At 37.3% G+C, this 21,397-nt stretch overlaps 1 protein-coding gene across 1 annotated transcript in view; it reads right to left on the bottom strand.

Moving 5' to 3' along the window:
- LOC101058522 (putative ankyrin repeat domain-containing protein 20A2) overlaps nt 1-21,397 on the bottom strand; it is a 31,115-nt gene that overhangs the window by 7,842 nt on the left and 1,876 nt on the right. Inside the window, 7 exon segments of the mRNA XM_063791901.1 lie at nt 94-164; nt 6,129-6,201; nt 6,293-6,321; nt 9,113-9,197; nt 10,684-10,875; nt 13,144-13,213; nt 15,894-15,924. Of these exon segments, the coding sequence (XP_063647971.1) occupies nt 94-164; nt 6,129-6,201; nt 6,293-6,321; nt 9,113-9,197; nt 10,684-10,686 (261 nt within the window). The 5' untranslated portion in view covers nt 10,687-10,875; nt 13,144-13,213; nt 15,894-15,924.

The raw sequence follows: 21,397 nt of genomic DNA, 5'->3' as shown, positions 1-21,397 counted from the left end.
GGTATACTCTGAAAGGTCATGTCATTAGGACTATGCTTTGTTAGTAAAGCAAAAAAAACCTAATATTAAACAAGAACTTAAATTTTCATATACCTGTGATTGCTTCTTTTCACTTCTTTCACACCTTTCTTGCTCTTCCTCTAAAGCCACTGGTAAGGTTTGTTCTGTTGATAAATTCATTGATTTAGTTCAAATGAACTAAGAAGAGTTAGATAAAGACTATAATCTTTATAAAAATAAATAGAGAATAACATTTCTTTGTATTTTATATTTTGAGAGTTTGAATGAAACAATGTTTACTGAAATATTTACTTCTGTAAGAAATACTTCTAATTATCCAAAACTTCAACAAACCACTTGGGGAGACACCAGATATCACCAGATTCAAGCCATGCAAAATCTCAGGGTCACTCACAAATTGTTCCACCCAACATAAGTCAACAAAACTGTTGGAAACAAAACAGAAATTTGAAATACAGTCAAAATATACAATGTAATGCTTTACTATACTTTGTAACACTATCTTTTTCACAAGACACTAATTGAGTTGGCAGTTACTAATAATTTGCAAAATTATTGTTCTTTATACCTCAATTAGTGTGCACCCCATTTTTTACATCACAAATGTTTTCCCCTGCTATTCTGAAAAATTTATTTTCATCTTTTAAGACTCAGAAAGTAGGCTGGGCATAATAGCTCACATCTGTAATCCCAGCACTTTGGAAGGCCAAAATGGGAGAATTGCTCAAGGCCAAGAGTTTAAGACCAGCCTGGGAACCATAGGTAACCTTGACTCTACAAAAAATTAGACAGGTATGGTGATATGTTCCTGTTGTCCCCGCTACTCAAGAAGCTTAGATGAGAAGATCCCTCGAGCCCAGGAGTCTGAGGTTTCAGTGAGTCTCAATCATGCCATTGCACTCCAATCCTGGGTGATAGAGTAAGAACTTGTCTCCAAAAAGAGGGAAAAAAAAGGCTCAGAATGCTATGTGAAATCTTCCTTGATTCTAGCTATCTTTCTCCACACACACAGGTGTCTGCTTCGTTGGGGTCCCTTAGTACCTTGTCAATTTTTCTAGTGTCACTTTACCACCTGACCTGCACATCATGTCTTTACATGTTGACCCCCTTTGCTGCTAGACTGTAGAGGACAATCTTTTGAATCATCTTTGTATAAACAGTCTTAATTTTGCTAAATAATTACTTATTGAGTTCCTGCTAAGTGTTAGGCACTGGGGAATAAGGAAGGAAAATAGAAGCTGTCAGGGATGGCTTTCCTAAAGATCATCCATGAGGTGAGACTTAGAGAGTGAGGTTAGCCAGATTAAGCGAGGCAGAGGGCAGGAAAGGGTGAGCACATGCCAGGCAGCAACAAGAGAGGAAGAGAAGCCTCCAAGAGAGTATGCATTTCTCTACAGAAGAGGAATGGTGAGGGGGCCATTACCAGCAGCTCAGTAATTCCAGAGAAAAAGGCAGATGGGGAAAGGGATACAGATGGAGATTTGGTCAGAAATCAGTTTCCTTTTCTTTTCTTTTTTGGGACAAGGTTATACTCTGTCTCCCAAACTGGAGGGCAGTGGCATGATCTCAGCTCACTGCAACCCGGCCTCCCAGGTTCAAGTAATTCTCCTGCCTCAGCCTCCTGAGTAGCTGAGATTACAGGCGCGTGCCACTACCACCTGCTAATTTTTGTATTTTATTAGAGATGGGGTTTCACCTTGTTGGCCAGGCTGGTCTTGAACTTCTGACCTCAAATGATCCACTTGCCTCAGCCTCCCAAAGTGCTGGGATCACAGACATGAGCCACCGTGCCCAACCCAGAAGTCAGTTTCTGAAATCCTTATATAAACCTTTAAGATGCTTGGACATTAGGTATTCAGGAGTGGTTCACGGATCTATTTGCATTAGGGTTAATTCACTCTAAATACTGCGAGGAGCATAAAATTCTGAGGCATATAAATCAATGAACAAAGATAAAATATAAGGCAATGTTGCAAAGATGATGCAGGCCTGAGGAGATGTTTTCAGAAATATTTAGGATATAGGTATCAGTGGCCATTATAAGAATGAATTTCTATTGAATAAATAAATGTATATATCTGGGTCCCTGGAGAAATACACTCTGCTCATTACTTTACAAATTTTATCAAATGAAAAGTAAAATAATATACATAAACTCTTTCAGTTACTTGTATTTACTTTACCCTTTTTCTGTTTCAGTTTTACTGTGCCAAGGAAATGCATTTGGGTTTTGTGGTGGTTGTTGTGGTTGTGGTTGTTTTTGTTTTTTGAGATGGAATTTCACTCTTCCTGCCCAGTCTGAAGTGCAGTGGTGTGATCTCAGCTCATGGCAACCTCTGCCTCCTGGGTTCAAGAGATTCTCCTGCCTCAGCCTCCCAAGTAGCTGGAATTACAGGCATGTGACACCATGAACAGCTAATTTTGTGTTTTTAGTAGAGATGGGTTTCTCCATGTTGGTCAGGCTGGTCTCAAACTCCCAACCTCAGGTTATCTGCCCACCTCAGCCTCCCAAAGTGCTGGGATTACAGGCACTAGCCACCGCACCCAGCAACATATGGGGATTTTGTTTTAAAAGTTCTGTTTCCTGGATCCACCAAGCTCATGAGAAAATAGAGCAAACAAGTCATTTGCATAGGTAAGAAACTTTGGATTTATAGCTTGTCCTCACTACTCTAGAAGATTATTATCATGTTTTGCAAAGGAAAATGTTAAACACAGACAAAAGGGGAAAAAGAAATTAAAACTATAGGGGTGGGTGAAAAAATATTGCATAATTTACTACTGTTGACCTCATCATATGACTGATTAAGGGCACTGAATTTAACTTGGATGTGAAGTAGACCTCATATTAGCTGCAGTTAATCAGTAGACCAGGCGTCCTAGCAGAATTAAATTTGATGCTCCTGTGTTATCTTTAAATGACACAGCTTTTCTGAAAACCCTTACTCATAGTGCATGATTATCCATTAAGAAAAGGTGATGGAATATGTGAATACAGCTGAGGAGACACCACAAGGCAAATGCTCAGTGGTTCCCATTAATATTGGGAAAATCAACACTATAAAACAGAAAGCCATAGACATTATTTAATATTTGGTTTTGGGAGGTATTTTTAGTGACACTGCATACAGTTGTACCTAATAATTGCTAAATCAGAGACGTAAAAGTAAAACAAAGGCACATTGTGTTTGAGTAGGAAATCTATAGACATCTAGCTGGTTTTCCCATCCAGCCACAAAATTCTAAATATAATCATGGTACCTGCACTCAAATTTATGTTAAATACCAACCTCAATGAACTCACTCTTTCTTCTCATTCTCTTTGTTATTTATATGTTGCTTTCCTTAAGGGAAGAATACAAATGCCTTGCTAAGAACCATTCTGTTTGGTTGTAGGCTGCATAAGGGGAGTAAACATAAAGTACATTTGACAACAAAATGACTTTTTAAAAGTCAGAACTATGGTAGCATGAAGCCAAACGAGGTAATCTAGAATAAAATGTTCTATGCTTCTTTCCCTTCTTTGCTCTCTTTCTACTCTAATAACTGCGATTCACACAGGTAATGAAGAGTGTAATTCCTTGATAGAAACACAGCTCCAAGATTAATCCTTTCTTTAACTATGAAGTTTGCGTGTCCAAAATCTGTGGTAGTTGCTGTCTGATTTTTGATCACTGATGGTGATACAGATATTTATCATCAACTCGCAACTTCCCAAATCTTTGAAAAGTCTTACTATTGATGGCTCAACTAGTAGAAACATGATGTAAAATATCTGAAAATAAAGTTTTTATTTATTAGAATGTAAATAATAATACAAATTGTAACAAGGTGTAAAAGTTCTTTCTTCACTGAAGCAGTACCATGTTGTCCTCTACCCCACAAATGCACTACTCCCCCATGGTCCAATGTATTTTAAAAGTCCTGTAATTGCTATTAACTCAGACAAGTTTACTTAACTTGTTCTAAGCTTCTGGTATTTACTACAGTTTACTTTCAATCACTCAACCATCTCTGTTATATATGTTGTTTTCCATGAGAAATTTGTTTATTAGTAATTAAGATTCTTCAGGGATAAGAAAATATTTGAATAACTAAGTTTGTGCATAAACACATTAAGGTCAAATACCCATGACATTATTGTGTGTTTTCGTGTACTAGAGACAAAAACTTCAAAAAAATTTTTAATGAATATACATTAAATTAAAACTGCTTTCATTAAACTGAGATAATCTTCCCTCAATGCATGAATACCTTCAGAATTCACATAGACCAAAGAATTGTATAAAATATAATAGCCTTAAAAATCTTATTTGTAGCTGGCACGGTGGTTCCCACCTGTAATCCCAGCACATTGGCAAGCCGAGGTGGGCAGATCACCTGAGGTCAGGAGTTCAAGAGCAGCCTGGCCAACCTGGTGAAACCCCATCTCTACTAAAAATAGAAAAATTAGCAGGGTATGTTAGCACGTGCATGTAGTATCAGCTACTCGAGGGGCTGAGGCAGGAGAATTGCTTGAACCCAAGAGGCAGAGGTGGTAATGAGCCAAGACTGAGCCACTGCACTCCAGCCTTGGTGACAGAGCAAGACTTTGTCTCAAAAACACAAACAAACAAACAAAAAACCTAATTGTTCCCATATAAGTCTATGTTCATACAAGATCTGACGAGTACACAACACCGTGAGACAGGACAGACATATATTTTAAAGGTTATATTCCTGGTTTCTGTAAAAATAAAATAGTTGAATTTAAGCTTTCAAGACAAGTCAACAAAAAGAGCAAAAAATGCAAAAGTGAAACTCAAAAGGTCATTTCCCCATCAAGGGCTCATGATCACTGGACATTCACAAACTATACTGTTCAAAACATTAGATCTGAAATTTGATCCGAGTATCCCTTTAGTAGCAGTTTCATTCAAGGATGTCCAAGAGGTAAAATAAGACAATATCATTTGCTATTTTCAGTTTTCTTTTCTGAGAACAGCCCAGCATTCTTCTTCAGAGAAATGAATTGTCCTAACTTCATAGGCTAAAGGCTCATGAGTCATAGTTCTAAGGGCATTAATAAAATATGGTGGTGCATGCTTGTATTCTGAACTTTTCAGGTTTAAACTCTCATATAGTAAATGCTAATAGGTACAAACCGATTAAAGAAAAGCCTTCTTAATCTGACATTATTTTTCTTTTTATTTCTTCATTTATCAGCAACAGGAGAGTCTAACTAAATGTGGTAAAGTGGTATGAGGGAATACAATGAACAGTGTAAAATGAATTAAACCAGAGATAATCAAACCAATGTGGGTACGAGTGGAAAATATAATACAAAACACACCAAAGAAAGTGGCAGAAAGGTATATAAAGTGTATAACCACTCACATAACATTTTAGGACACAAAAAATTCTGCATATTATTTCTGAGCATCACAATGTATTTAAAGATTTCAAAAGGGCATTGAAATGAAAAACAACCACCTTATGATGTTGGTAGCCTCTATGCAATCATGTTTTAAAAACTTTAACACCAAAAAGGCTCAAAATCACCATTTTAAAAGACTGTGTCTACCAGTCATAAATGAATCATTACTTTCGTCATTTGTAATAGTCAAAGATGCCACAAGCGCACGCATACACACATCTATATATACACCTACACACACAGTCTTGCTCATTAGAACATCTGATAGGCTTCAGATCATCAGTGTAATAACACTAGCAGCAAGCCTCTGAAGTTAAAACAGAAACTGACACTTTAATAAGTAAAGCTTTCCTCTAGGTAAAGATCAGAACTCCAACTAGCACTTAACTCACTGGAAATATCTTAAGAGTCTCAAAATTCACTGCTTTGAATCCCTGACAAGTATAAAAATTTTATACTGAAAACTTCATGCTATTCAAAACATTAAAACAGAAACATCTGACTTAAAGCTTACATTTTTAAAATCTTTTTTATGCTTCTAAATTTGTTTTTATTCAAATATGGATACCAGCAATAACATTTATGCCAATGCCTTCTGTTCAATATTGAACAAATAGAATTAGGAATAAGAATAATATGAGTACATCCAATCATTGAATGTACTTTATTTCCAGTATTCCATTAAATGTACCTGCTCTCAATGTCTGTACATTCTTTCTTTGTACTGCTCCTTTCACAGCAGGATCTTCCACTTCAGTGCTAGGCTGAATGGGTTTTAAAAGAAAACGATTCATAAATCATGTATATTTTATACAACATGGAGTTTGTGATTCAAAAATATACATAATTAATTACCTTCAAGGAAGGATGTTTTGCAGGAGGCCCTACAGAGCAAAGGGGATATGTCATCAATTATATGTAAGTATGACAGGGCCAACCAAACATTCATGCAGTGTTACTGTCGAGCTGAATTCTCAGGCCTGGCTATAAAAATAATTACTTAAGGTTTTGAGGGTTCTTCTTGGCTCTTCTTTTCATTGCCTAGGACAGCAACATGACAGAAACACAATGAGGAAAATAGGAATATAGGATTCCCAAAATGCACAGTTTACATTTCAGTAGTGAGATTATGTTTCAAATGCCTATACTTAAAATAGAAAAGCATTGATATAACCGTGAACACGTGGACTGATGAGGAGAAAAGGGACCATTAAACAGAGGGGCAAATTAAACCTGAGAGAATCAATGTCAAAGCTGATGGTGAATGTACAGAGAATTTTAACTCCACACACCAGAGGCATTGCTGCCAGCACAGCACAAATAAATTCCCCTTGTCTTGTCACTGAGGAAATACGCAGTTGGGATGACAGTTCAGGTGAATGTGTGATTCACCTCTCATCAAAGAAAGGGTTCTACATTGATCAGCTAGGATACACACTTATGAAATAACAGCTAATCAAACTACTCATTTTTCCCATGATCACATGGGCTACTGCAGCACCTACATTTCTCCTATCCCCTCATTTGGCCTTGAATTACAGCTCCTTGATCCACTCATGCAAGGTGGTCCATAAAACACATCAAATAAACCATGTCGAATAAGCTTCAGATATCAAAATATTTATCAAAAAAGAAAACATTGAATGACCACAGACTTGCTGGATATTAATACATATTTATATTTCAAAATCAGTGCAGTATTTATTGAAAATGAGAATTTTGGTTTTCATGGAATGAATTTTATGATTACTTCTAAAATTAACTAAGTTTGGTATATTATCTTACACTGTAAAGGACTTTTATAAAACAGCTATCATATCAAAGAACTGGCTGTCTCAAAAAAATTTCGCCAAAGCATCTATATGCAACTTAATCATATCTTATTCACTCATGTCAGTGAAACTTCTCTCCCTGAGGCCTGACAGTTATCAAGTGAAATGAGCTGCTGTGGTTTACCCCAACTCTAGCACTCCCTCCTGTCTCCAGTACTCTCCACAGCAATAACCTCTTTTGTGAGACTGGGCATATGCTGAAGCAACTGGAAGTGAGTTGTCTCAAGTTTACTTGGCTTTAACTCCCAAGACCCCAGAAAATGTCTTTCTTTCCTCCTTTTGTGCCCTTTCACCATCCCTCTTCCTTTGAAAAAATGATTATCAGAACTGTCATCCTGATGCTTCCCTTCCTAACTGCTTTTTATGGATGATTGTGACCACTTTTTTCATCTGTATTCAGCAGTAGTATACACCTGTCATCTCTCTTTTTTCATCTCATTTTCCTTCCCCTGTGGCTAGAATCATGCTCAGAAATAAAAGGAAATTAAAGCTTTCCCTGGATTCTGTTATTTTTTAAATTTCTCTCCAGTGGTTCTTTTTCCAGATTTCTCTAAAGGAAGGCTATTCCCTTGCTATTCAGAGCTGTGTCCAAGGACCAGCACAAACATCACCTGAGTGCTCATGAGAAATGCAGACTCCAATACCTGCTGAGTCAGAATGTGCACTTTCCAGAAGCTCCTCAACGAATTCATGACAATTTGAATGCCCTGTTCTACACTAGTGTGCTTCCACATTGGTTTACCCTAATTGGCCTTTTTGGCCTAGCCTCAACTTCTTTCCTATTATGTCCCTGAATTTAATACTACGTTATAAGCCATAATGTTTCTAATGAACTTTTAATCAGGCAAAGCTTCTCTAATTAATTTCTTCCCAATAAATCACCCAACACTATTCTTTTCAATTATGTTAATATGATACTATCCTGTGAAGTTACAACATTTTCTATAAAAACAAATTATAGCCATACATGGCTGACCATTTACGGTGATGTTCATCTATGGTAGATAAAACACAGGTCTGCATGGTAAAGTACCTCAATCCTTAATGCCTCCCCAGTAGCGAGAATGACAGCAAGAGAAGGAAAATGTTACTGTAATTATATGACACATTTTGGTACTGGAAGCTCACTTTATCTTCCTTCCTATTTCTAACACCCTGTTCTTCCTTCTTCTACAGCTCAATTTGACTTTACTACCCTCCATTACATACATCCACTTTTTTTTATTTATTCCATGTACACTCTGCCCTCCTCATTCTTTCTTTCTCTTTTATTCATTTCCTCTTCCCTCTCTCCTGACTTGCCTCAGGTCTTAGAGTACGTTAAAATGGAACTCATAACTCAGCTCCTTTAGTGGTACTTCCAATAGAATCAACTGCTGACCCTTGGTTAGAGACACCACTTATCACCATTTCATTTCTCTTTTACTTATGATACAGTTAATAGGACATTTTCTTTAGCTATTAAACTCTATTAGTGCTCATATTTTAAAAGAAACATTCCATCAATGCCTTTTTTTTTTTTTTGAGATGGAGTCTCACTCTGTCACCCAGGCTGGAGTGCAGTGGCACGATCTCCGCTCACTGCAAGCTCCACCTCCCAGGTTCACACCATCCTCCTGCCTCAGCCTCCTGAGTTGCTGGGACTACAGGCACCCGCCACCATGCCCGGCTAATTTTTTGTGTTTTTAGTAGAGATGGGGTTTCACCATGTTAGCCAGGATGGTCTTGATCTCCTGACCTCATTACCCGCCCACCTCGGGCTCCCAAAGTGCTGGAATTACAGGCGTGAGCCACCGCGCCTGGTCTCCATCAAATGACTTTTTAAATAAAATACGGTTCTCACCTTTTCCTTTTCCATTGACTATTCTGTTTCCTTTTTCATGAGAAGGTCCACGTAAAGGCTCTGACACTTTCTCGGGGACACATTGCTAAGGTAATATCAAGAATTAGTTTCCATTTAAAATTATAATGAGTTGCATCAAGACTTTCTTATCAATCTCTTTTTATGAAACTGGGTCTCACTCTGTCAACCCAGGGCTAGAATGTAGGGGCCTGATTATGGCTCACTGTGGTCTCAAACTCCTGACCTCAAGCAATCTTCCCACCTCAACTTCCTGAATAGCTGGAACTACAGGTGCATACCATCATGTCATGCTAATGTTTTTATTGTTATCTTTGTAGAGACAAGGCCTCATTATACCTCCCAGGCTGGTCTCAAGCTCCTGGGCTCAAGCAAATCTTCCACTTCTGCCTCCCAAAATGTTGAGATAAGCAGTGTGCACCACCACAACCAGCCCTAATCAATTTCTTTAAATCAATCTCAATGTTGCCCAGGCATGGTGGCTCACACCTGTAATCTCAGCCCTTTGCAAGGCCAAGGTGGGTGGATTGCTTGAGTTCAGGAGTTGGAGACCAGCCTGGGCAACATAATGAGAACACATCTCTACACAAAAAATACCAAAAGGAGTCAGGCATGATGGTGTGTGCCTGTAGTCCCAGCTGCTTGGGAAGCTGATGTGGGAGGATCACTTGAGCCTGAGAGGTGGATACAGCAGTGAGCCAAGATCATGCCACTACACTGCAGCATGGACAACAGAGCAAGACCCTGCCTCCCCAAAAATTTCAATTTAAAATGTGAGAACAAAGAGAGATACAAACAAAAAACAAGCCTAATTAGTCAATGAAATATGAGCTTAAGCCAAGAAAGAAAACGAAAAACATGAAGTACAATAAAGTACATGGGGAAATAGAGCTATAACAGAGCCTTCGGTCTTTCATAACTCTGATAATACTAATTAATATTTATGCTGCAATTAGTTTTTTGTAAGTACTTCTGTGATAGTGTTTCTTACTATAAGACATTCAATTAGCTAAATATGGTCATCTACCATTACCTGAAAGAACATTATTATAACAGAGAGAGAAAACTGGAACTTTCCATCAACTTTCCACCCAGAAAAAGAATTGGTCACCAGAATTCTAAAGAGTAATGTATGGCAGACACATGAAAAAATGCTCATCATCACTGGCCATCAGAGAAATGCAAATTGAAACCACTGTGAGATATCATTTCACACCAGTTAGAATGGCAATCATTAAAAAGTCAGGAAACAACAGGTGCTGGAGAGGATGTGGAGAAATAGGAACACTTTTACACTGTTGGTGGGACTGTAAACTAGTTCAAACATTGTGGAAGACAGTGTGGAGATTCCTCAAGGATCAAGAATTAGAAATACCATTTGATCCAGCCATCCCATTACTGGATATATATGCAAAGGATTATAAATCATGCTGCTATAAAGACACATGCACATGTATGTTTATTGTGGCACTATTCACAATAGCAAAGGCTTGGAACCAACCCATATGCCCATCAACGATAGACTGGATTAAGAAAATGTGGCACTTACACACCATGGAATACTATGCAGCATAAAAACTGATGAGTTCATGTCCTTTGTAGGGACACGGATGAAGCTGGAAACCATCATTCTGAGCAAACTGTTGCAAGGACAGAAAACCAAACACCACATGTTCTCACTTATAGGTGGGAACTGAACAATGAGAACACTTGGACACAGGATGGGGAACATCACACACCAGGGCCTGTCATGGGGTGGGGGGAGAGGGGAGGAATAGCATTAGGAGATATACCTAATATAAATGACGAGTTAATGGGTGCAACACACCAACATGGCACATGTATACATATTTAACAAACCTGCACGTTGTGCACATATACCCTAGAACTTAAAGTATAATAATAATAATAAAGAGTAATGTATGGCTTGAAACGGTATATTTAATGGAACATGAGTTGGGTCTAATAAAAAGCTTAAGAAATGTTAATCTAAAATCTCAATGTTAAGATTCCAGTTGAATGATACTACAAAATATATTGTAACCCTCTTTGCTACCGATGACCTATTTCTATTTTATTTCCTTTTTAATTATGGCATAATTTCTCAACATAACATGTCAAAACTTATACACCCTTAAATATTAAAAAATAATACAATGTAAGCAATATTTTAAATACAATATTTAATGATTAGATACATTAGGTTTATTATATTACTTATAACATTCCATTATATAAAAATTCATTTGTTTATTTATTCAGATTAAACAACTATTAAGGCTGAATGTCTCATGTCTGTAACCCCAGCACTTTGAGAGGCTGAGGTGAGCAGAACACTTGAGCCCAACAGTTAAAGACGAGCCTGGGCAACAAGGCAAAAAACCCTATCTCTACAAAACTCAGCCCAGCATGGTGACACAGGTCTATGGTGACATAGCTCTATTGTTTCAACTACTTGGATGGCTGAGGTGTGAGGATCACCTGAGCCTAGGAAATGGAGATCAGAGTGAGCCAAGATCTCACCAGTGCCCTCCAGCCTGGGTGACAGAGTGAAACCCCATCTCAAAAAACAACAAGTAAAATGCTTCTTACATGGAAGACTGTATTCTAGGTACTCCAGGATACACACAAATATGTTTACTGACCTCCAGTAGCTTATGGTATGCAGGAGCTTCCAATGATCATTTAAAAAACTAAATAGAAAACCTTCTAACATTCAAACTTTCAGAATATGATATAAGGACTTTGAGTGGTTATTTTATTTTATTTTATTTTTTAAGATGTAGTCTTGCTCTGTCACCCAGCCTACAGTGCAATGATGCGATCTTGGCTCACTGCAATCTTTGCCTCCTGGGTTCAAGCGATTCTCCTGCCTTGGCCTCCTGAGCAACTGGGATTACAGGCATGCACTATCATGCCTGGATAATTTTTGTGCTTTTTTTTTTTTTTTTTTTTTAGAGACAGGGTTTCACCATGTTGGCCAGGCTGATCTTGAACTCCTGACCTCAGGTGATCTACCCACCTCGGCCTCCAAAAGTGCTGGGATTACAGGTGTGAGCCACTACGCCTGGCCAAGTAAATATTTTAAATAAACTACAATGACAAAATTATGATGATAAAGACTTACCATATTGGTATTAAGAGTCTCTGCTTCTAGAACTGGTTATTTGCAGGAAAATACATGTTATTCAATTAGATGAAGTGTTTTATATAAACTCTTCATGGACAACTCATAAATCACATGAAAATCCCTTTGCAATACAAATCTTGAGAACATAAATTTAAATTTCTACATTTCCACAATTTATATTTTTAAATCAGATGTAATGTTGCCCAGGCTGTTTTCAAACTCCTGTGTTCAAGCAATCTTACTGTCTCAAACTCCCAAGTAGCAGGGACTACAGGTGTACACCACCAAACTCAGCTATTTTTCTACAATTTTAATACTTTTTTAGTCTCACTACAGAGCCAATAATATAAGTAGAGAAACAATCTCTCCTAAAAACTATATGACACCAAAATGATAAGTTTCCAAGAACAAAAGCTATATGCTATGTGCTGAACATTTCTGCCACTAAAAATTACCAGGAGGATTCCATGATTACTGCAAACAATTTGATCCACTGAAGATTTATACAGGAATAAATATTAAGAAAGTCACACTCATATGATTTAAGTCAAAGTATTAGTATTTATCCAAATAAACTTTAACCAAATTTCATATTTCCTCTATTGGAGAAAGCATTTCCTAATGTGATTTTCCTGTGACTACTTATTTTCCAGTTCATTTATTTTTCAGCTCCCACCCTGTCACAGTACTTACCAATCTTTATTAGTTACCAAAGTTAAACACATTTTTTGAATCAACTAGCCATGTGTATGTTTTTCTCTGACCAGCTTTCCATTACCACCATAAAACAATGATAGGTAAACCACGGCTAAATTTGAAAAGTAAATACTATGCAAAACTACACTCAGAGTGAGAAAATTAATTTTACAAGAGACCACTTTACCTTAGTAGCAACACTCAAGTCTTCATCATCCAATGTAGGCAATGAATCCACACACAGTTCATGCAAAATGCTTGAGAGCAAAAATACACAATGAAAATGAGCAAGTTGATTTCTTTACAATTTTTTAAACTGCCAGTTTATATCCAGCTTCCCCCTCAAAAAAAGGAAAACATAATCTGGGGAAAGGTCAGTGATCTATATATTAAATTATGATTCTTGATATAATTAAAATATGTCCCCTGTTCTAAAAATAGATTTTAGTTACCTATTTCTGCCTCCACCTGTCTAAATCTATAAAATATTCAATGAAAACTAACCTTGAGGTTTATAACAAATAGTGACAGTCAATATATTGGCAGAGCCTGACAATAATGTGCCCTCACAAATTATCTGTCCTGAAGCTGAACTTCAAATTCAATTAATGGATGACATAAATTTTGTTCCCTAAACTGGAATAAAACTGATGACCTAAAACAAGGTAGAAAGATCCACTGTCTCTTTTCCGTGATCTGTCTCTGGATAAAAGACTAATCTACATCACTTCAAAATGGTAGTCTTGATTCCTCAGCATGGATCCAACTTAGGAAGGTCCTATTGCTTTCCTTTACCCTAAATTGGTACAGGAAAGCCCCCACAATATTTGAAATGTATGAAAGCTAAATGTACAGAAGTCAAATAGCAAAGGTGTATGTTCTTATTGAGAATACTTTTCCCAGAAAGATTAAAATATTAACAATTATAAAATCCCATTATTTTCACTCTATAGGTCCCACCTTATTCAGGTCCACATAAACTAGCAAGCCCTTAAAAATTTTCATAGGCACTCAGACACCCAAGGAGAGAGACTGCCAGAAAAGAAACAGGGTCATGATAGTTGTACCTCTATTTCCCTAAGTACTATCTAAGTATATTTCTTCCTATGGACACCCACTTCCAGATTCTACTTCTGCAGGGTTCCACAGAAGTCTCCAATCTTCAAATCTTCAGTGTATGAAAGCACAGATTCCTGAAAGAATGGCCTCAAATGACCAGGAGTAGGAGCTCTCTATATCCCTGCTCCTGAAAAACAAGCTAACTGGAGTCTCCATCACCTGCCACCAGCTATACACACTATCAACTACCCAACTGAACTCCATGACTGATTTGCCAGCTAATCATGTCCCTGACCCAGCCCACATGGACATGGGAAGGACATCAGTGAACTGTGAAAAGAGGCAGAGGTGAGGAGACACCTGTCCTGTGCCACACATCTATGTAGTTCAACAATTTCCAGCCCCTTAGTACTCCAGGGGCTCTAAGCCACCCCTTTGTAAGTCAGGATGGAAGTAGATGACACCACATTTCTATCTGCTGTAGACATTCTTCCCAGTGTCTCAAAATGTTTTGGCATCTTTCAGTAAAAATCTTCAAGTTTGTCAGTCCTTGATTTAAAAAAAAAAAGCAGCAAAATTTTTAGAGCTCCCTTGAACCTTCTATTTTAATGTGCCTTTGTAGATAATTCCCAACATCTTGTGTCCTTCATTTTTATAATTTATCTTTATCAAACTTGTCATAAACCCCAATACTTTGATCTCTTGTAGAAGAGTCCATACTCCTATCCAATCCAGTGTTGTTTATCTTCAAACTTGGACTTCCCCTGCTCATTCCATTCTTATCTACTTCCATTGGGTTCACCAGCTAATTCCATTCTCATTCTATCCACAGACTCACTCCCCTTTGCATTATTAAAACACACGCCAATAGGACATAAAAAGAAGCAAGAGTACTGGGCTTTACCATGAGTTCAAATCTCATTTCTGCCAATTCCTATGTCTAAAAAAAAAAGCTTCCTAATCTCTTTGAGCCTCACATTCTCTATCTAGAGAATCACTTGACCAGAATGTTCAACGCAGATAAAAATACTAGAAGGTATTTTAATTCATTCCAAGATTCCTTAAAATTCTGTAATTCTATGTCCTCTTGATTCTGTCTATAGAAAAACTTGGAATGCATAGGCAGCAGAGTTTGAAAAAATAATAGAACAAAAGAAACACCAAGAAAAACAGAGAAGAAAGTTTTAAAAAATGAAGACAAGATTATATGAAAGTCATGGAAAAAGCAACAAGACTAAAAAAAGTATTATGGAAATAAGCAGAAATACTTGCCTAAATGGAAAACCAAACTGGGAAGTCAAATAATTTGTCTCTAAGACTTGCCTAAACTTGCTTTGGTAAAACTTACAGTCCTATGGCCAAAGCTAAGTCAGATCTGCCCTAGAGCCTTTGAAGGTAAAAATAAGATACTGGCTACCACCGAAATCGTCAAATTTATTAGGACTAACAACATTCTAACAATAAACTTAAATGAGAGTTCAAGGTATTTAAACTCTCATTAATTTAGAAGTTAATCAAATTAATGAATCCGATTGATCTGATTCAGACCTATACTTTGATCCAAGGGCTGCACAGATATCTATCAATCTATGTTGAGGAGCAAGAGAAAGGATTTGGAAGGCAGGCAGGCTGATGGTCAAACTGTAGGCCAGCTACTTTGTTAACTATGGGATCATGAGGCAATTAACCAGCTCTAATCCATAGTTGTTTATTTAACAGTAGGTTATAGGAACACAGATGTTATGATGGCTTTACGAGATGATAAATGCATAGAACATATTAGGATGTCTAGCCCAGAATACAACACTCAACAGATATTAGTTTCTTCCATCTATATTTTCTTAGTTAACATAATTTTTTAAATCTATGAAATCTTACCTGACTGCAGATTCATCAGAAATTCCAACATCTATTAAAGAAAAAGGTAAAATGCATTTTAAATCAATAATAAATATACAGAATATTAAAATCATAAGAATGCACAGTGATGCATGCCTCTAATCCAGACTACTTGGGAGGATGAGGCAGGAGGATCACTTGAGGAGCCCAGAAGTTTGAGACCAGCTTGGGAAACATAGTAAGACTCTACCTTCATAAAAAAATTGTGCACACTTGTGTGTATGCTTTAGATCCTGTTTTTTGTTGTTGTTGTTGTTTTGGTTTGGTTTGGTTTTTTAAAGCATAAGACTGACGCTTTGTTACAAAGCATTCCTTTGGGAGCATGCCTGGGACCTTATTAGAATTAACATTCATTATATGTATTGGTAGGTAATTAATGCAGTAAGAACTCTTCCCTCTGTATTTATTAGATGAAAAGAGGAATAAATTTATTAAAATTTGGTATCTACAAGTGAACTGCAGTATACAAGTCATCCTAGCCAAAGCCTATGAGATTGAGTAAAGATGGTATTGTTAGCAGAACAGGTGTGATGAGTCAACAGTGTCAAAGAGCATGATTTCTGGACTGAAATATGAGGGGCCATTACAACAGAGTATACACTAGTACCCCTTATCCACTATATGCGCAGAAAGACATACTTGACACGTTTTTCTCTGCTGTCACACCACAGCAACAATCATCAACAAAGAAGGCTTCTGTGACCAAATGTGTGGAGAGTTTTTCCCCCCAACAAACAAGCAATCATTCCTGCTGATGACACAATTCAATTCTCACACCCTATCTACAGATAACACCAGATTTAATTTAATTTATAAATTAAACTTTGTCATAGATATGTATGTATAGGGAAAAACAGCTTGTGATTCAGTACTATTCATGGTTTCATGCATGCACTGGGGGTCTTGGAATGTATCTCCCACAGTTAAGGTGTAGTTACTGCACTTATTTTGTTATAACACAACACAGCTTCTCTAGCTCTTCAGTTCAAACTGTTTAGTTTAGAATAAAACATGCTATCGCCAGAAACCAACAAAACACAGGAAGCAGACCAGAAACAGGAATCCTTGAAAAGACTTTCGAGCCACCAGTGGAGAAGATCTCAAGAGAGATCAGTGTGTTACTCTGGCTAATACTTTTCTGGGTAAGGTGCTGGGTGGTTTCCTTAGTTGTGGCTATTTGCTCTGGCCTACGTATAACAAGGCCCAAATTCACCTGCCATTTTACCTCCCACAGAAAGAACCACTGGAAAGATCACTCCTTTAAGAGCTTATCCACATTCAGAGAGAAGCTGAATAAACACTGGGGAGGTATGGCAGGCTGCCGGGCAATATTATCTGATGTGAAAAAATATATAGAAAGAAAACTATCAATGCCCTTTTACTACCAGAATGTTCTAATGCTTGCCCATCTCCCTAGTAGGAGAAAAAAATTTTTTCACCTCGCATAAAGCAAAACTCCCTTGTCATCTCTCATGACAGAATCTAGTTGTAGGTGAGTCGTGTCATCATAATACAGGCTGTTGTCAACCTCATCCCTCAAAGGAAGAGGATCAGTGAGGAACTTATGTATTTACCTAATAGCATTCACTGCCTGGTCTTATTTCCAAAAGAAGTTAAGTATGAAAGACTTTGTGATTCCAGTTTTATAAAGCACAACCCTTTGCACTTGTCCCCTTCCATTGCTAAAGAGTCTATCTGGACCCACCTCACAGAGCAAGATGCTCCAGGTTGTGCTGTGTAGTACGGTGTGGTGTCCTTTTCCTCAACCCTTTCTATTATGTGCCACATATCTATACAAATCATGTTTTCTAAGTATGTAAATCATATCTCATCAGAATACATCATTCTTTACAAAGATAAAGAAGCAAAAGAAAAACAAAAGGACAAAGAACATCTTAAATGACTACATTCAACTGCCATGGATCTTTAATTTTTTAACTACTCAAAAAGATATCCACTCTTCTTATTCCAACTATATGACTCTTCTGAAAAAAGTAAAACTATGAAGACAGAGTAAACATCAATGGTTGTCACGAGTTGCTAGGGAGAAAGGGAGAGATGAACAGGCATAGCACAGAGAATTTTTAGGGCAGTGAAACTGTTCTGTCGATAATATTACAGTAATAGATACATGTCATGTCATTATACATTTGTCCAAATTCACAGAATGTACAGCATCAAGAGTGAGGCCTTATGTAAACTATGAACTTCAAGTGATTATAATGTGTCAATGTAAGTTCATCAGTTGTAACAAATGGACCACTCTCTGGTGGAAAATACTAATAATGGGGGAGGCTATGCATGTGTGGGAGGCATGGGATATATGAGAAATCTCTGTACCTTCCTCTCAATTTTGCTGTGAACCTAAAACTACTCTAAGAAATAAGGTTATTGATTTAAAAAAAATATTCAGCTGGGCTCAGTGGCTCATGCCTGTAATCTCAGCACTTTGGGAGGCAAAGGTGGGTGGATCACCTGAGGTCAGGAGTTCAAGACCAGCCTGGCCAACATGGCAAAACCTCATCTCTAATAAAAATACAAAAATTAGCTGGGTATGGTAGCTGGCACCTGTAATTTCAGCTACCCGGGAGGCTGAGGCAGGAGAATCGCTTGAGCCTAGAAAGCAGAGGTTGCAGTTAACCAAGATCGCACCACTGCACTGCAGCCTGGGAGACAGAGTGAGATTCTGTCTCAAAAAACACAAAAGATATTCACTGTCTATGCATCCCAGGATCTCCAGAACAACAATTAAAATAAATAAATAAAAAAGATGGCTGGGGGCAGTGGCTCATGTCTGTAATCCCAGCACTTTGAGAGGCTGAGGTGGGTGGATCACCTGAGGTCAGGAGTTCGAGACCAGCCTGACTAACATGGTAAAACCTCATCTCTACTGAATATAAAAAATTAGCTGGGCATGATGGTGCATGCCTGTAGTTCCAGGTACCTGGGAGGCTGAGGCAGGAGAATCATTTGAATCTGGGAGGTGGAGGTTGCAATGATCCAAGATTGTGTCATTGCACTGCAGCCTGGTCAACAAGAGCAAAACTCTGTCTCAAAAAAAAATAAGTAAATAAAATTAAAAATAAAGATATTCACTGAACCTGTTACTATGATATATTTAAGCAAGACACGGCGACCCTAAAAATTAGAGATCATTGAAGACCAAAGTAACAACATGTGGTCATTATTTCTCAAATTGAAGTATATAAAATATATAAAATAAATAAATTTAATTGCATGCTTAGGTAAGAAAATATTGATAAAAATGATTGAATATTTTATCTTATTTCATAATTCTAAGCAGGGCTTTAGCACAATATGAAAACTAGATTATTCATGTAATCCAAATAAAAGACAATTTTTATTCTAATTTTAACTCAGAAATTATTTTGCTTATTTAACAATTTTACTGAAAGGTAAATGAGATAAATAGGACAGATTATAATTACCTAACATTGCTATGGTAACTTATGTACAAATAGCTGTTTGTCACCGAAAGTCAAAAAAGTAACCAGCGCTGCAACTTAAGATGGATCATACAACAGAAATTAGTACCAAGTTACCTTATCTTATAATATTATGTTATTAAAATGAAATTTTAAAACAACACCAAAAATTAAGTTGGGGCTATACAAAGTGTGCAGAAAAGATTTCATATAACAGGCAAGAGACTGCCATCCTTAGAAAGGCCTGCATGCAAGGCTGGCCCTTGGCTGGTGTTTAGGAAATTGGAATTGGGAGGGTTTCCACCATTCCCTGAGAAGAGTGGCTCACTGTGTCTAAAGTTTTTATAGAAACCGCCAATGGGTGAAATCCAAAGCAGCAGCTGGTGTATCCATTAACATTCTCAAAACAGGATGCATCTGGACCCCTGTGTACTATCTTCATAGCACACAGACACTAAACAGAAAGGCAGTCATTGCTGCCAAACAGGACCCAAGTGCCACACACAGTGCAATGAAGCTATAAGCTCCCTATGGAGAGAAAAGTAGGCAAATCAAAAATATTCAATATCCAATCCAAGTCCACATTAAATCTTGATTCCAGAAACGTGCATTAACCACTTCAAAGACTAAAATTTAAACCATCTTTTCTATAGCGATTTCCCATTTGGTTGGCAGGCATACAGGAGTAGAGAATGATTTAATTTACTTACAAGTATTCAGAAAAGATAGTGACCTCTACATTCAACCAGCTACAGCAGCTTAGCACCCAGCCAAAGCCTGCATCTCTCCCACCTTAAGATTTAGTGGTTGGCTAGAGTTAGCAGCATCCAGGCCACATCTATCTCTGCATTCTAAGTTTGCTTCCAAGATAAAGATACAAATGCAGGCTGGCTCCAACCTAGTCAGAGATCCCAGCCCCACTCTCTGCATCCCAAAATCCCTCAAAGACCCAAGAGACTTTCCAGATTTCTACAGTCTCCTCACAGGTTCCCTTGACAGTTAAATGCCCTCTCTTTACCTCAACTAGCTGCAGGTAGAATATAATGGGTATAACAGAAAATCACTGTAAGTGTAATATGAAGATACACAGCCCTTTTAAGCATTTCATTATATTACATCTAGCTTACTTCTAAGTGATTTATTCAGATGTGACTGAAGAAAGTCTAAAGGGAAAAAAAGCAATTTAATTTGATAAATTAAATTATCAATTATAGCCAAATTATTTGGCTATAACAAATTAAACATTTTAAGCAGACAGAAGATGTAAACATTTTAAGTTGACAGAAGATATAAAATGTTCACTATCAAAATGTCACAACTGATAAAAATGTTCTCAAATATTTCTGTCTCAAACTTGCACTGTTCATTAAGGAAGCAAAATAGGTGGGACATACACAGCAACAACATCCCTCAAAAAACAACTTGGCTCATTCCTATAAGCCAGGCAGCAAATACATCATCCTTACATATGTTAATTACCTTCCAATTTCAAATTCTCAACTGTGAAATAAAGGGCCATTTTATTTGGCTGCTTCCAGTTCAATATGACTGTTTTTATTAAAACATCTCTAACTTGAAAAATATTTGGTGTTTTCTAAAAAACTGCAAATTGCCACAAATGGCCAGATAATTTGGAATAAACACCCTACAGAAAAAAATATATATTCAAGTTGCATAAGTCACTTTGAGCAATCCTTTGAGGATATTTCATTTATATCTAAATGAACCACAGGTTTAGCTGGCTTTTCCGGAAAACCAGAAGCAAATAATGTATGATTATAATGAAAACCATCTCAAGCAATTTGGAAATGAAGTACCACATGTCTTATGCTGTCCCTTCCATACTTGACAAAACAACCTATAACAAATTGTTTACTTTGAGATTTAGCAGGAAAATTCCATGAGATTTAAATGAGATGACAACTAATAAGCCATCTACCTTTGACTCTACTCCTATTAAAAATGGGTTAGGAAAGTGCTTTGAAAATCAAGTGTGTTCATCAGGGAATCATTTACCTAAGTCTTCTTAACACTGCT

The sequence above is a fragment of the Pan troglodytes genome, chromosome 14 (assembly GCF_028858775.2).
Source record: "Pan troglodytes isolate AG18354 chromosome 14, NHGRI_mPanTro3-v2.0_pri, whole genome shotgun sequence".
Lineage (NCBI taxonomy): Eukaryota > Metazoa > Chordata > Mammalia > Primates > Hominidae > Pan > Pan troglodytes.
This window is presented reverse-complemented; position numbering and strand designations above follow the sequence as displayed.